Source organism: Gymnodraco acuticeps, unplaced genomic scaffold (genome assembly GCF_902827175.1).
Source record: "Gymnodraco acuticeps unplaced genomic scaffold, fGymAcu1.1, whole genome shotgun sequence".
NCBI classification, from domain to species: Eukaryota; Metazoa; Chordata; class Actinopteri; order Perciformes; family Bathydraconidae; genus Gymnodraco; species Gymnodraco acuticeps.
Window position 1 is genome coordinate 280,074 of NW_022992191.1, and position 15,545 is coordinate 295,618.

The 15,545-nt window shown below is 41.4% G+C and overlaps 1 protein-coding gene across 1 annotated transcript in view; it reads right to left on the reverse strand.

Annotated features, from left to right (window-relative positions):
• The window catches only part of svep1 (sushi, von Willebrand factor type A, EGF and pentraxin domain containing 1), a 61,323-nt gene that overhangs the window by 27,247 nt on the left and 18,531 nt on the right, over positions 1-15,545 (reverse strand). The window contains 6 exon segments of the mRNA XM_034205250.1: positions 682-811; positions 994-1,112; positions 3,731-3,925; positions 5,747-5,926; positions 8,254-8,433; positions 9,715-9,873. Coding sequence (XP_034061141.1) covers positions 682-811; positions 994-1,112; positions 3,731-3,925; positions 5,747-5,926; positions 8,254-8,433; positions 9,715-9,873 — 963 coding nt within the window.

Genomic DNA, 15,545 nt, shown 5'->3' on the forward strand with positions numbered 1-15,545 from the left:
CATGGACTCCCTTGCTGCTGTATGTGAATTAAATCACAGTTTTTCAATTAATTCCAGAAAAAAGCTGAAACTGGTTTGAACTTCACAACGTTTTCAGCTTCATTTGTGTGATTTTATGTTAAAAGTAAAATATGTAAACAGATATTCACACAGCAGCTGATTGAAGTGCTTTAAGACGTTTTTTCTTGCTCTTACATGTGACACAGTCCTGTTATGTTCTACTCACCATTTAGCTATTAACACCCTGTTGGCTAACATACACTCTAGTCTTCTGAAATACAGTCGTTTTTGCCCATTTCTGATTTGTTAAAATTGTGACGGTTAAGAAATGTGTGCGTTTAAAGTATAATTTGTAGTTAACGAGATGAACAACCTTCATTTGACTTGTGCTTGAACTCTTAAATTAGAATTTGTCAGAAGGGCCACGGACAAAATACATGTTTTATCAGCCATCTGAAACATATCATTTACAAAGAAGCTCAGCTGTGTGTACCTAAGCCAGCAGGGAGACAAAAACAGTCGATAGAGCGCCAAAACGCTGATATCACGGTTATTGTGGAGACGCCTCGATTCAGATGAGATGTTTTGATGACTTTAAAGACAGTGTGTGTGGACTTTTCATGGGAGTATAGCATCTTTTAAGTTATTCTGATGCCATGTATTGCTTGGGGAGAAACTCACCGATGACAGTGGCGGTGAAGGAGCAGTTGGCCTGGTTCCCCGAGCGGTCGGTCCCAATGTAGGTGATGGTTTCCCTTCCAATGGGGAGCAGCTGAGGAGGGGTGTACACCGGCTTCACCTGCACCACCACCTGAAGGAGGGAGAGGGAGTCAGAGATATAGAAAACGGACTCAAAACAGTGAGTTAACTCAGAGGTCGTAATCTCACCAAAATCACACTGGTGTTAGTTATTCCCGTCTAGTTTAAGCAAACTAAAGAAATGTACTCCGTGCCTAACAGGTACAAAATTAAAGAAATGCTTCTAAATCCTACCTCTTCTTTAGAGTTGTCGGTAGCAGTCGGGATGTCCCACTTAACGATGGCGGTGCCGCGCCGCTCATCCGTCCCTGCGACAATGTTCTCGGGGCACTGGATCGCTGGTGGCTCAGTATCTGAAGAGACACGGGGGGAAAAAATACACATTTTAGAGGAAGGAGAGAATGGGATGAGGGACTGGACACGACAAATGCTTGATCTGATTTAGGGGAATTAAATTCAATACAGTGAGATTAAAATATTGCAGATGTTGACCTCATCACACCCTGTACACACTGACCGCAACCTGGTGCTCGTTATCACTGAGGAAGTAATTGTGTGATGTCATCTGAGCTCTTTAATTACAAGACTTCAAACACTCATTCCTGGTCTTTGCTGAATCAGAGGGAGAGTGCACCGCTGTCATTGTTCCAACCTCTGATTTTACATTAATACTGCTGGTGGTTGTAACCGTCCCTTATCTCTCTGCATCCATTAGCTCAACATCAGCCACAATGGCAAAGAGCAGAGGTTAATGGAGACCTGAGTGAAATGATGAGACACATGCTTTACGTCATTGTCAAAACACTTGGGCTGACGGCAAAGGAAGTTCCCTCTTGAATACATTAAAGTATGAGTCTTTCAAACTCACACTTTGTTTTGGGAAAATACACCAATAAGAATCTATAAATGGCAATTAAGTTGCTGTTCAAGGGACGCTTTGACATAAACCTATAGGTAAAACGTGCTCCAACCAACATGTTCAATAGCTCTGGGCCTAAAAAGCAAAAAGAGGTTAAAGGCAATAACTTGTCCTTAGGTTTTTAAGGAAAATCTGAGCAACTTTTACTGTATGAATGAAAATCAGATTGTGTCACACCCTCTTTAGTGTTGTTAATAGTTGCCTGTGCTATTTTCTGCCTATCATCTTTTAAGTTATTCAAACTTGTAATCTTCTTAAGCTACTGCTAGGCACATGACCCCTCTTTTCTTCAGTAGGGGCCTCGGTGGATGGGTCGTTCTCTATGTTGTAGCATTGATTGTGAGAAAAAGGCCCCGATAGTCTCCACCGGTTTGGCTCGAGGTAACCAACCAGCCATCGTGACCCTTGGGTTGCATACAGCATGTTGTGAATGCAGTTCAAGTGAAGTGAGTGGAGTCTTCCTTGGGTTGGCAGTGGTGACGCCTGTAGCGTTTGGTAAGAGAGCTGCTTCCATCTGGCCCTGATGACCCATCCACTTAGGCATCCGTCTCTGCTAAACACTAACACACTTAGCTGCGATCGGCTCCATTCATGTTCATAACAAGGGAGGAATATTTCACTCAGGGTGTCATCATCATGAAGTGAGAGGAGAAAGGAGCCAGGAGTTTACAAAGAGCATTCTCGAAGTGTGTCGCTTATATTCTAGCACTCCAACTTTCTTCTATCTCATGTGCATTTTTCTTTTAATATCTCCCTTCCCATGGCCTTCCTTCAGCTCCTTTGTGCCTGAGAGGATCAGAACAACTCATCTCTTCTCTGCCACCCCATTATGAAACACCTACCGATGACTCATCCTCCCCTCTCTCCCGCCCTAACTCTCCATCCGTTCTCATCTTTATGACACCTCTTCCCCTCCTTAACGACAGCAGGTCCTTCATTAGCAGACTTTCTCCTCGAGGAAATGAGGTGATTGAGGACATTTCGAGTGGAGGCAGGCAGAGGCGCACCACCTGTTCCACCTGCAAAGCATCTGGAGGGCTGCAGTCCATTATAATGATCTCAAGGCCGGTGGAGAGGTGGAGACACGAGAGCTCGGACAGGGTATGGTTTGTGTTAGTTACGTGAGGCTCGCTTCAAAGCGGGGTTATCCCCAGTCTCTCCATTCACGAAGCAGAGGAAAATGCAGAGAATGGGTGGAAAATGGAAAGATTTCTCCGTCCAAGTTTCCTGCTGTTTTCTTTTATTATCTTCCTCCACATATTCTGTATCTTTCATTTTGCTCTTTTAACAAGCCCTCTCTTTCTGCCTTCAAGTCATTCTAACAGTGTATAATTAGTGTCAGTTAGATATAATGAACTAGCAATCATATAAGGAGGGGAACCTAATAAGGCCATCACTACTAAGCATTTCTCCGTACATTTAGAGTGATTCACAGTCTTTCTGCTAAGCTAATTGTTAGAAAAATCTCACTCTACACTGGCTTGAGTTTCAATATCAGGATACATGTATTTGTTATTCTTGCAAGAATGGAAGTAGTCATGACATACAGCAATGGTACAACTAGTTCCTGAACAGTGTCCTTCACAAGAGAGGGTGTTTCACAGTCACAAGATTGAGAAAATCCTGTCATATACTTGGACCTGTTATCACGTGCACTTCTGTATCCTTGAAAGAGCACATGCAGTATTTTCCCAACACTAATCACCTATTAGCAAATATCCCAAAATGTTGAACTATTACTTTTAATCTACCCTATCCTTATTAAACGAGACCAATTGGTGAGAACAGCCTAGCCTAAACTCCATTATCCAGCCTCTGCCTACCCAGGTCTTGACCTTTGACCCCAACTTATTTCACACCGCTGGTTAAAACACACACACACACACACACACACACACACACACACACACACACACACACACACACACACACACACACACACACACACACACACACACACACACACACACACACACACACACACACACACACACACACACACACACACACACACACACACACACACACACACACACACACACACACAGTTACCTGTACAGACGGCTTTATGGACGTTAGCGGTCCAGTTCCCGGAGCTCATGCACACCGCCTTCCTGTTCCCCTGGAGACTGTAACCCGGACGACAGGTGAGCAGGCAGGCGAAGCCGGGCAACACCATCCTCTTCCCGCAGGCGGGCGGCGACACCAGGACGTTCTTTAGGGTCGCGATGAGGGGGCAACGCACCTCTGGGGAGAGAGGGGGAGACACCAAGAGATGATGGAATTTGTTTTGTCCCTGAGAGAAAGAAAAACTGGATTCCACGTCATCAATGTTTTTTTTAAAAGTTTTCAGAACGGAGCTGAAATGGCATTTTTGGTGGATTACCATAATCAGTGTATCAAATATATCGAGTATTAAAAGATACTTCCCAAGAAAGAGAGAACAGAACATGCAAACAAAACCTCTTCCAGGATCACAACCGTGTTTCCTGTGTTCCTACCCGCATGTGATTAAAATCTTACTTTCAGCTGGCTCCAATATAAATGCCAACAATAAAGTTATTTTCAGGGGCTGTCTATCAAAAACTGGCATCAAAACAACAAACATTTGGTCGGAAGTGAACCAAAGATAGAACAAACCACAGGACTCCTACTGGAGGCTTATTGTGCATTTTTGTGATGCTGGCCAGTGTGGCTTTCACTTGATGATGGATAGATCCGATTCTCCTGTTTCATTGGCGCTAGCTGTAGGAGCTATGAAGGGGAAACTCACTGAGAGGGAGATTCAACATGGGAGATTTCAATCAGATGAACAAAATATCTCTCAGGGCAGCTGGTTGCCTTTACACGACAGCGCAAACAAAAACATTTAGCTGCATCAAAGAGGTAATGAGAAGCAAACCGTGACTCAAATAGATTATGGTAGAGAGATGGTCGTTATCGATAAACAGAGATTTTCTGAGTTTTGAAATAGAGCAGCTAGCTGGTTTGTTGGAAGTGAGTCAGTATGGTGGCCGGAGGTTTGTGGCTAAACACTCTCACACTCGCTTTTTTGTGTGTTGTTGTGCCTGACCTGGGGCATGTGTGGGCAACTATTTTAACTTAACTATCAGTTGTGAAGTGTGTGGGTAAGTTTGTGTTCATGTGTATAAGCAGTGATTGGAGTTGCACTATGAGAAAGCAGATGTATCTTTCCCTGGGGATGTAGTGTGGCTCTGTAGATCCATTTAACCACTGTGTGTGTGATTGTATGTTCTCATGTGTGTTTACATGTGTGTGTAAAACCGTGTTTTTGTAGTACATGGAAATACCCATATCCTGTGTTATTTTAAAGTCACTTATTTGGTAAATCATCTGTTTTTTCAGCAGCAGAAGCTGAAGATAATATGAGTTTACAGCTTTATTAAAAAGATGTACTGCTGTAGATATCTTGCGTGTGTTCGAGTAAACGCAGTGCTACACGATTCATCATATAATGCAAATGATATAAACAAATAAAAACTATAATCTAATGTATCTCTAAAGATGAGGGAGCCAGACTTTGGATGACAAATGATAACAATTAAAGTATGGGTGTGTTTTATTCCCTTAGCGAGGATATAAGCAAAGTGAACAGAACTGGGGTTGAACTGTGAACCAGTGTTTCGCGTTAAACTTTTATCAGTATTCTTGCCAAAATTACAACATGTTTTATGCATATTTAAATCATCTGGTATAAATGAGATATTAAAGAATGTCTTACTAAAACAATAAACTAAGATAACAAAATGATTGGAAGCACAAACACAGTATGTGTGACTTTACTACTTTACTCTTCTACAAACGGCTGTGGTTTCTTCTTAATGTTTTATTTTAGTCTTACAATGAATCATGAAAGACTCCTTTGTTTTGGAATCCAATAGAGCATTTGTACAAAGACAAATATACAAACACATAAATGACCACATTTCGAATTTATTTTACGTTGGCAAATGTCAGACAGACATGTGTTTAAGGTGGAGAAGACAACGTAAACAACACATATATCTGGGTGTTATACTGCAGAGGTGTGGGGGGATGAAGGCTTACCCACACACCGAGGTTGGGGTCCGCTCCACTGGGAGTTGGCCTGGCAGGTGAGTCTGGCCTCGCCCTCCAGACGGTAGCCCCGCTCACAGCCCAGCTGACACTCCGCCCTGCGCGAGGAGCCGCCATCGGTGCACCTCAGGGAGCCGTGCTGGGGCCGCGCGAGGGCCGGGCAGGAGCGCACTGCAGGGAGAAACAATTCATATAAGAGTATCATCCCGGGAAAGAAACGTGTATTGTTATTTTACAGTTTTGACTGTTGTTTTTGTGAGTTTTTCCTTGTCCGATGTGAGGGTCATATTCATATTCTGTATAAACTGTAAAGCCCCCTGAGACAAATGTAAAATGTGTGATATTGGGTTATATCAATAAACTTTGATTGATTGATATCTTACTAGATTCAAATCATGTTAATTTGTTTTTAAACAGTTTTGAACCTCCTTTTATTGATTACAGAAGTATTTGCTCTTCTATACGGAGAAATAGAACCTATTTATTTTCAAAATAAAAAGATTACAATAAGAGTTTGTTTTAAAATTATAGAAGGTGAGGCAAGTTATCCAAAAGCACTAAATGGGGATAACACATGTTGTTAAATTAACAGTTTGTTTTTAACCAATGTTAAATATGTCACTTCCTTAAGACTACTAAAACAAACAAATCATACTGTATATAACCTGCAAACGCTTGTCAGGATAAATATGAGGTGTAGCTTCTAAACACAGGTACTGTATATACTGTAAATCACGAGAGGATGAGAAGGCAGTAAATCAGCTGCAGGAATGTACAGCACAATTATCATCATCGTCTACAACCTGGGACCTATCATTTCACCCAGAAGTCCCTATGAAATAACAGAAAAAGCCCTCGTGTGTGCCTGTTCTGAGTTATGTTGAGGTCTAGAGAAAGGGTGCGTAGTGTGTTATTTCTCATCACCAGCCATAGACAGACAGGCGGTTCAGAGGAGACCCCCTCCCTCAGGGCTCTACTAGCTGGGAGGTCCAACAGTTTGTGGCGAAGACGAGACTCGGTGTAACACATACAAGCAGACATATGCACACACACTCAGAAAAATATATACCCAAAAGTCACCACTATAAATCTTCCACACACACCCTTGAATATTCAGTGTCTTGGTATTTCTATGAGTCACGATTTTGCCGTCGTTCTGTTAATACTGCAATTTTCCTCATTCATCTCTTGAACTCTCCAACTCCCTTTTTTCCTTTCTTGAACTCTTAAGCACTCTTGTTTCCTGGTGTAAAACCTTCCGTCTGTCCTTTCCTTATATCCTTTCTTACCTACACCATAATGGGTTTTATTACAAAGTAGGAGGAATTAGCTTTGCTACATGAACTCTCTTTTCCCCTTTCTGACTGAACCCTCCTTACTGTACCTTTTCCTCTCAACATCTGGCCTGGCAGAGCAGAAGTCTCCCAGTAAGTGTTGATACCTTGCTCAGTCTAAACACATATGATCTCAATTCACGGAATAAGAACGTTGCGCCACAGACTCCTGCTCACTTGGAACGAGTCAGTACAGCTCATATGCTTCATCTAGATTTCTCCATGTAATGCTATATAAATGTTTATGAATATTTGCAGACATCACAAGGCAGGGGCAGGTTCTCAGGGCGTAGATGGACTTTGCACGTTAATCCGAAATCATACGAGACGTGTGGTGTTGAGGAAGCATTTATTTTGTGTATTTACTGCGAAGGCCAAGAGCATCATGTTGTATATATGATACTGTATGCATTACGCAAGAAAATACATAGTTTTCAACACTATATAATCACATGCAATTTGAGTCATTTATACATTTTGGAGATATTTGGCTATAATTGCAGCTGGAACAGAGGATAGCATTCTGCTCTATCAAAATGTTCACAGCCATTCACTTTTTGTGATCTTTTAATTCCTTCTCTTACAGCTTATTTTCTTCATAAACCTGCTTGGCAATAAACCTGATTCTGATGACCTTGCATTTAAACTGCAAGAAAAACACATCAGAAACACAAGGTCACGATTTTATTAATCAGTTTATCTTTTTTTAAACTATTTTCCAAGCAAAAAACACCAAAACATCTCTGGTTCATGCTTCTTGGATTGAATATTGATATATATAAAATAGATATTTACATTATAACAGATTAAATATGTCTGTGTCTTGGACCAACAAACAACTTTCAGAAATTGTGATTTATTTTGATATTTTCTGTGATTTTATACAGTGAGACAATAATCTGTTAATAGCTAATATTTGGTAGATTAAACACTAATTTAATGAATTGTCAGAGAGCTATTGGAAACTAATAACAGGCCGTGTGAATATCTCTTAAATGATTTAACTCCCATTTTTCAGTGGCAGCTTGTGATGACATCAGAGAGACCTCATAGGTTGAAAGAAAGACACCACACGTGGAGAAAAGAAACCAGAAATCCAAGAACTCCTCCACCTGTGACGATTGTTATCTCATCACCATGCATCAGGTGTTTCCTCCTCCTCACCTCTGCAGCTGGGGGGGGTCCCTGACCAGGAGCCGTCCGCCTGGCACAGTCTGATGCCGGTCCCCTGGAGGTCAAACTCCGGCTGGCAGCGCACCCCGCAGGCCGCATCGAAGTGGTTGTTGCACACATTCTGGATGAAGAAGCCATTTTCTGGAGGAGACAGCGCCGGACAGTACACCACTGGGAGAGGAAAAGGTAAGACAAGAAAGACGAATATTGAAGATAAGACAAGAAGAAGTATAAAAACAAACAGACACACTTGCTGGTGGGAATTGCTGACACAGTGGAGAGTTAATGTTCCTGACAAAAAGGCTAACTAAGCGTGAAAGGGATTACACGGTGTCAAACATCACCTCCCAAATCTACACAGAGGGACGGAGAGAAAGCACAATGAGTCCGTGAAGCTGATGATTAATGATGATCGTTGTGCTGTGTGGAAATCACTGGCTCACTCTTCAAGGAATTGGGGGGGCCAATAAAATTACTGGAAGCAGATTGATATTACAAAACACTGATACTGACCGCATACTTCTGTGGAATAATGTGTTTCTGTTCCAGTTGGTTCATCTTCATGTATCACTACATTCTTTCTCTATGCTTATTGGCCAAAAGGATCCCACATTTCTGTCTTAAAAAAGCAAGTATGTTCACATGTTAAAACGTTCATCATTAAAAACATGACTGTACGATTGCACAGTCTGTTGCCTGGATTGACTTTTTTGATTGACATTTTGGGTGAGAGGAAGAGTCTAGTATGCACTTGGAAGACGTTTCTTTTTTATATTACTCATTGGAATATTGTCTGAAGATATGATGAATAATTTCTCTGTTTACTTTGACTTCTTGAAATCACAGATTGGCTTCCCTTGAGCGTAGATAACTGAGGAAAGTTCTACTAAATAAGTGACCGTAGGGAAATGTCTTGGAGGAAACGGAGTTGTTTAACAATATCACATTTCTTCTCCCTAATGACGCACGTATTTCAACTCTTTTCTGGAGAAAAGGCATCTTTAAATGGTCTAATAAGATCAAATCTACTCCACTGAACAACACGTGTTCAAGTGTAATAAATAATAGGAAGTAATGTGATGCCTATCTGTTTCTTTTGAATTATTATTGCATGCCATTTAATTAAAAGAAATATACAAATCCCCTCTCAGGAAATGTATACATTTGAATCAATGTGCTTTTCCCCCAAAACTCTTTATATAGGGTTTCAAAAGAACCATGAGGCTAAATGAAATATATCTGATAGTGCACTAAACAGATCAGTTACGATATTGAATTTAGGTTTATTTAGGTCTTAGTGTGTGCATATGTTAACTGATTGTATATATATACATATTTCCATACATGTTTTTGTATTCGGGATTGTGCGAAACGGTATTTGGATCTCTCTGTCTGTACACACAAACTGAAAGATTGACAATAAAGTTGACTTTGACTTTGAGTTCCTCTCACCCTGGCAGGTCATGCCGATTGGCTGATAGCCCGGCTTGCAGACGCAGTCGCTGAGGGAGGTGCTGCCGGGCCTGGAGGTCTGCTGCGAGTCGGGGCACGAGAGGCAGCTGCTCAGGCCCCCTGGGGTGCCCTCTGGTTTATAGGTGCCTGGTGGACATGCTGGAGGGAGGAGAGGAGAACGAGAAATGGTTAGGAACCAATCCGGATGTAAACATTGGATGTTAGCTATAAATGAACATTTGCAAGAGGGGCATTCAGGGGCTACCAATCGGAGGGTCAGATCCCAAGCCCCTGCAATAATCTATCAAAATGTCCTTTGGCAAAACACCCGACCCCAATTTGCTCATGTAGGCATGTCTAACGTACGGACGTGTATGTGAGTTGCTTTGTATAAAAGCTGCAGCAAAATGACCAAATGTTAAAGCAAGAAGAGCTAACAAAGCATTCTGACTAACATTTGAAAAACAATGAAAACAGCTTTACAGATTTATTAGGAGACTTTGATCGAATTTATGTCTGGACGTGTAGTGGTGGAAAATGTGGTGAGAATTACAGAATGATCTCACTGGCTAGGTCAAAAAGACAAATTCATTTCAGCATCTTAATTAGTCCAGGCAGGGAAATGGTCATGTTGCTCTGTAGACGATTTACTATGATACAACAATCAAAGAAAGCTTTATGAGCATCTCTCAAGCTCTGTAGGCACACATGGGCTACGTTAGGAAACCCTTTTGATCACCTGCACACACACACACACACACACAGACATAATAGAGTGTGTTTCCTATTAGCATCACCTGAGTCCCGTTGGAGGGCATGCTGTAAAGATGAAGCAGCGGAGGTCAAAAGAAGGTCCTCCAACATTCTTTCATTCTCCATCCATCAACTTCATCTCACTCGCGGTGCAGGAGTGAAAATGAAGGATTGAATCCGTCACATGGTCTTATCGGGGGTTTAAAGGTTACTTTCACATGGGATTCCTTATAAATGACGGATTAACTGATTAAACCTTTTGATAAGTGATTTACTTTAATAGATTCAGTGACGTAAATAGCGTCTAATTCTGATATCCTGTGATCTCAGCTACTTTGAATTAGCTCCAAAACTCAGATTATGATTATTTCTAATAAGATATTGCCAGGGCCAACGGGCCTTATCAGCCATTACACGGGTGTTTTCACGCAAGCAATTTGTGGTGCTGGTACTTCCCATAATTCACAGCGATTATTCCTGCAGGGAAAAGCTTTATCAGTTTCTCCACAACGACTTTCTTCTGTGGTGTTTACGCTTTTCAAACAAACAAATGACAGCCATCCTTGAAGATTGCAGTCATTATTTTACATCTGATTCACCCCGACTGCTTTTACACCACGCCGTACAGTTGACTCACGTTCATGTGGATGTCAGACGGTAATTAGGAATGCCCGTTGTGGTTTCCACGAGCCAACAAATGCATTTAATGTTCAAACGTGATCAAGTGTTGAATAATCACTGACATTTTAGCTCAATAAACACCAGTTCTGCTACTGAAGTCAAACATAGAAAGTTATCTTCAGGAACAATCTTCTGCTTAAATGCATTGAGTCACAGAAGCTAGTAGAACAGAGGCTAGACAGGAAGTGACATCATGACTTGGTCTTGCTGTCTACTTTATAATTGGACTACATTGGTTTACTGAACTAATTACTGTTAAACCGTAGACTGACAGAATTACACGTATCAAATAGTATTACAAAATTCATTTGTGAACAGATTGCAGCCCGTAACGGCATTACATCATACCGTATTCAAGCAAATCCAAATGTTGTTAGTGATCATTGGAAAAACAAACCGACAGTATTTAGTAGCGCAGTTTCCAAATCAAAACAGGCTGCTTTAGACTGTTTCATTGGGTGTTGTGCTATTTAAATGAGAAAAATCATAAACTTTCTCAACCCACACACTTCATTTAAGCACTGACACAATAACATTTTAAAATATGAATACAACTTCTATCCACATGGGATATCTTTAATGCTATTTCAGGACATAAAAAGTGAACGTTTCACATTATATCAGTGTCTTTTTTGGCATCAGTTCAACACTTTACAGTCCAGGCCGAAGTAAACTGCTGAATTACAAGCCTGTCTGTGCAGTAGGTGCAACAGAGAATCCACAGTAATACTAATAGTCTTAACAAGTCATTTAGTCGCCGCAAAGCCAGAGGCCAGGTGTGAGTTTCCACTGCTGAGCTAATGCCAGCCCCTCCCCCCTTCCTCAACAACAGGTCAGCCAGGAGATGTTAACAAACTGTAAAGCAGGGTCTCGCTACTGGCACTAAAACGTACCCAGTAACCCACATCAAACACACACAGAAACACATGTATACCTGTGCGTGTGTGTGTGTGTGTGATAACAAATCCATCTGACGCAACTACTCCATCCTGTGCCCTTTAACTCGGAGGAGGGATGTCACATAAGACGCCTGAAGGGCAGCTAAAAGTGTCCGCTCTGCTCCAGTTTTACAGGAAGCCTAGTTATTTTTAATGTGAATCGTAACTCACCCGCAGCGCAACAGTGGAAATACTGTATTGGAAATATATAACATTTCAAATCCTGGCAGGTTGAAATGTACACAGACAGACAACTGGTCACACACAGAGTTCAGAAAGAGCCTTCTGGCTATAACGATTGGAACGAAGGATGGACAGGAAGGGATTAAATGAGAAAGGAAGGAACAGCCATCGATATAAAATAAAACGTAAAAACTGGAAGGTGAACGCGGACAAACCCGTGGGGATTTCCTTTCAAATGTATCATTGCTCCGTGGAGCCAAACTTCAGACCCCAAACTGGAACTAATGGTGTTTGGAGCCCGCAGCAGTCTGGTCCATGGATATACTGCCTATGGCTGTGGAGTCAACTCTGCTGCTGCACTGCACCTTTCATTTGGAGAGGAAGTGGACTGTCAGCGGGCCAGATGACCGTAAAACAGAAAGAGCCTGCTGTGTCTGGGCTGCTTGGTAACATATGGAGAAGCAGCCGGTCAAAGGGAACTACTGTGTGTGATGAGGTTAGGAGAGGAAAGAGCCAGCCTCGGTGATCATTAAGCTATTTATTTAAAAGTTAAAGCAATATTTGAGAGACTGTGACTAATAATGTAGGTAAATGGTTTATCATAACATCACTGGCTTTCATATTTTTCTAATGTTTTGAAAATGCCGTTTTGGAAATGTGCGAGTAAACTGAACCTAACTCTTTAAGAAAAGATGGGAGATTAGATAAACTGATTTTTTTTTTAATCCATTAATGATTTTCCAATGAGGCATATCTGTGTCTTTATCTGTAAAAAAGCAACTGACTTCATAATACATCCATGGTATGCTAGTAGCGGCTAGCCTATAGCTACTAGCCTGAAACAGACTATGATGACTATATCACACAAATCATTTTTAGACCTAAATGTTGGTGACTTTCTTCTACTTTCTACACAACGTCTTTTACATAATGCAGAAGTACTCCAAAACATGTAAACCTTAAAAATATTACCCAGACAGCAATAATTCCAAACTTTATTTTGAATCCAAGGACTTGAACTCATTAAAGTGTCAACTATGTAAGCTGTCACAACATTTCCAACATAATAAATATGCGAATATATTCTTATGATTAAATAAGGACTCAAAAACCAAGACAGAACCACAAAACCGATCGCAGGCTAGTTCATCTGTTAAAGTCCTTTCTCCTAATACGAAGTAAGTCATTTCAACTGGCAGTCACGTCTGGTCCGGGAGCCAAAGTTACTATCACATGAGAATCTCTGAGTCTCTGGGGGGAGGCTGTGTTCGATTAGCCAGGCCTAAAAACAGACTGGGAGGAAACGATGAAAGGAGCTCCAGAGGGAGAGCGAGAACATCTGCCCCCTCCGCCACAACGACAAACAGAGAGAGGGTTTTTTTATCTGAAAGGGACATATTCTAACAATATAGTTCAACAAAACCAGCAAACACATGCTTGCAAACTCCCAGGATGATCCATACGCTTTTCAAACACACCCTGCTTCCCACATGTTAACTTAAACATAAGCCACTTGGTGTTATAACGGGAGAATTAACTAAAAAAACGTTAACTTAAAGTACAAACAAAAACCTTAAAATATCACTGACTTTTTTTATTTTGAGCTTTTGACAATGAACAGTGAAAAGTAAACACTGATGACTCTGCATCTTAGATAGAGAAAACAATATTGCAAAAAAGTATTACACAAATTCCAAATAACAATACTTTTTTTTAATACTCTACTTTGGTGATATATATATTATCTTCTCTGTGCCAAACCAAAATATAGTCTTCAAACGATTTCTGGTTTAGATGGGATAAAATGTGATCAAAGAATAACTTGATAAGCCGAAGCATATGACCAAAAAGTCGATGACTTCATCCAATATAAATCTACTGCAGGAAACCCTCTTTTGTTTCTATACTAAATAAAATAGACAACATTTAGATGAAAGATAACTGACACAAGTAGCGTAAATGATGGGCATTATGTGCAAAGCAGATTGTAAAAGTAAAAAAATCCTCAGTTTTTCCTTTTAATATTTGAGACGCCGTGACCCAATTCTGTCAGTCTTCAAAGCCAAACAATAGAGTGCAAAGGAAGTGCAGCAATATTACAAATGGGCTGCTAAATCTGGACACAGGCCTGGACACTTGTGGTCAAAGGCTCTCACACAAATGTTGTTAAGTTTAGCCTCAGGGTAAAAAAACAATGTTCACATGCGAGGAAACTTTGAGACTTCCCATGCGTGTTTGAGGTGCAATAATAGACTATTTAAAATGGACAATTAAAATGTATAGTCTGGTGCACAGAAAACGACATATGTTCATGCAAAGGGCTGGCAGAGACGTGAAGAAACTGGTCCTCAGTATACAGTTTAATTTCAGGTCAGTCATTTCATACGTCAAGTCGGAGCCAGCAGACTATAGTTCATGTGGACCCCCACATTCAGTAGACTGTTGGTGGCCTAAGTGACAAGCCACCATAACAAAGAAGCTCCCACATCTGTCCACCATTCACAATATCATTGCTCCATATGGCAGTTCCCCATGTTTCAGGACTCATGACCTCAAGATGAATCTGTGAGGTCCTGTTCTACCAAGAAGCTACCGTGTGTGTAGCACCAATGCGAACTGGAAAAATGAGGGCCAAACATTATGTTCTGTTAATAAGAAAATCCCTCCTCGCTAAAGCACCTTTAGCATAACACTGAAACCATTCCAGTTCTAATAAAAAGACTATTTCAGCTGTTCATCATGAAGCAGGAAGCTTTTAGCAGAAGGTCTCAGACTTGAAATCCTCTGAGAGAGTCGGCCTACAGACAGCTGTCACCTGGTTTAGTATCTCGTGTCTTTGCCTGCAACGACTAGAGTCGCTGGAGTTTTCCGACCTCAATACATGGGTCACCTGTAGCCAAAATAACGTTTGGGAATCCCATCTCCGTGACATGTCAGGAAGGATGCTCTAAATCACATCGACAGTCGCATTGAAGTCCGGTCTGCTCTCCAGCTGGATTGTGGAGTGAAAGGGGGGAGGGGCTCTTGCACAGCTGCCCACCTACACAGCCTCCATCTGGGGGGAAACGGACCTCCACGGACCCCCGGATCCCAAGAATGTCAAACTCCTGCGCTGGGATGCATTCTTTGGAGAAGGAAACTGAGGTAGTTCAGTCGCCGTTTTCCTGCTTATTATTCCATCCTATTCCCAGAGGGAGAATGACCTCACCGCAATTGCTAGATACCTCTTATGGATTCCCAAGGAAAAGGAGAGTGTCCTGCGCGCTTATTACAGAC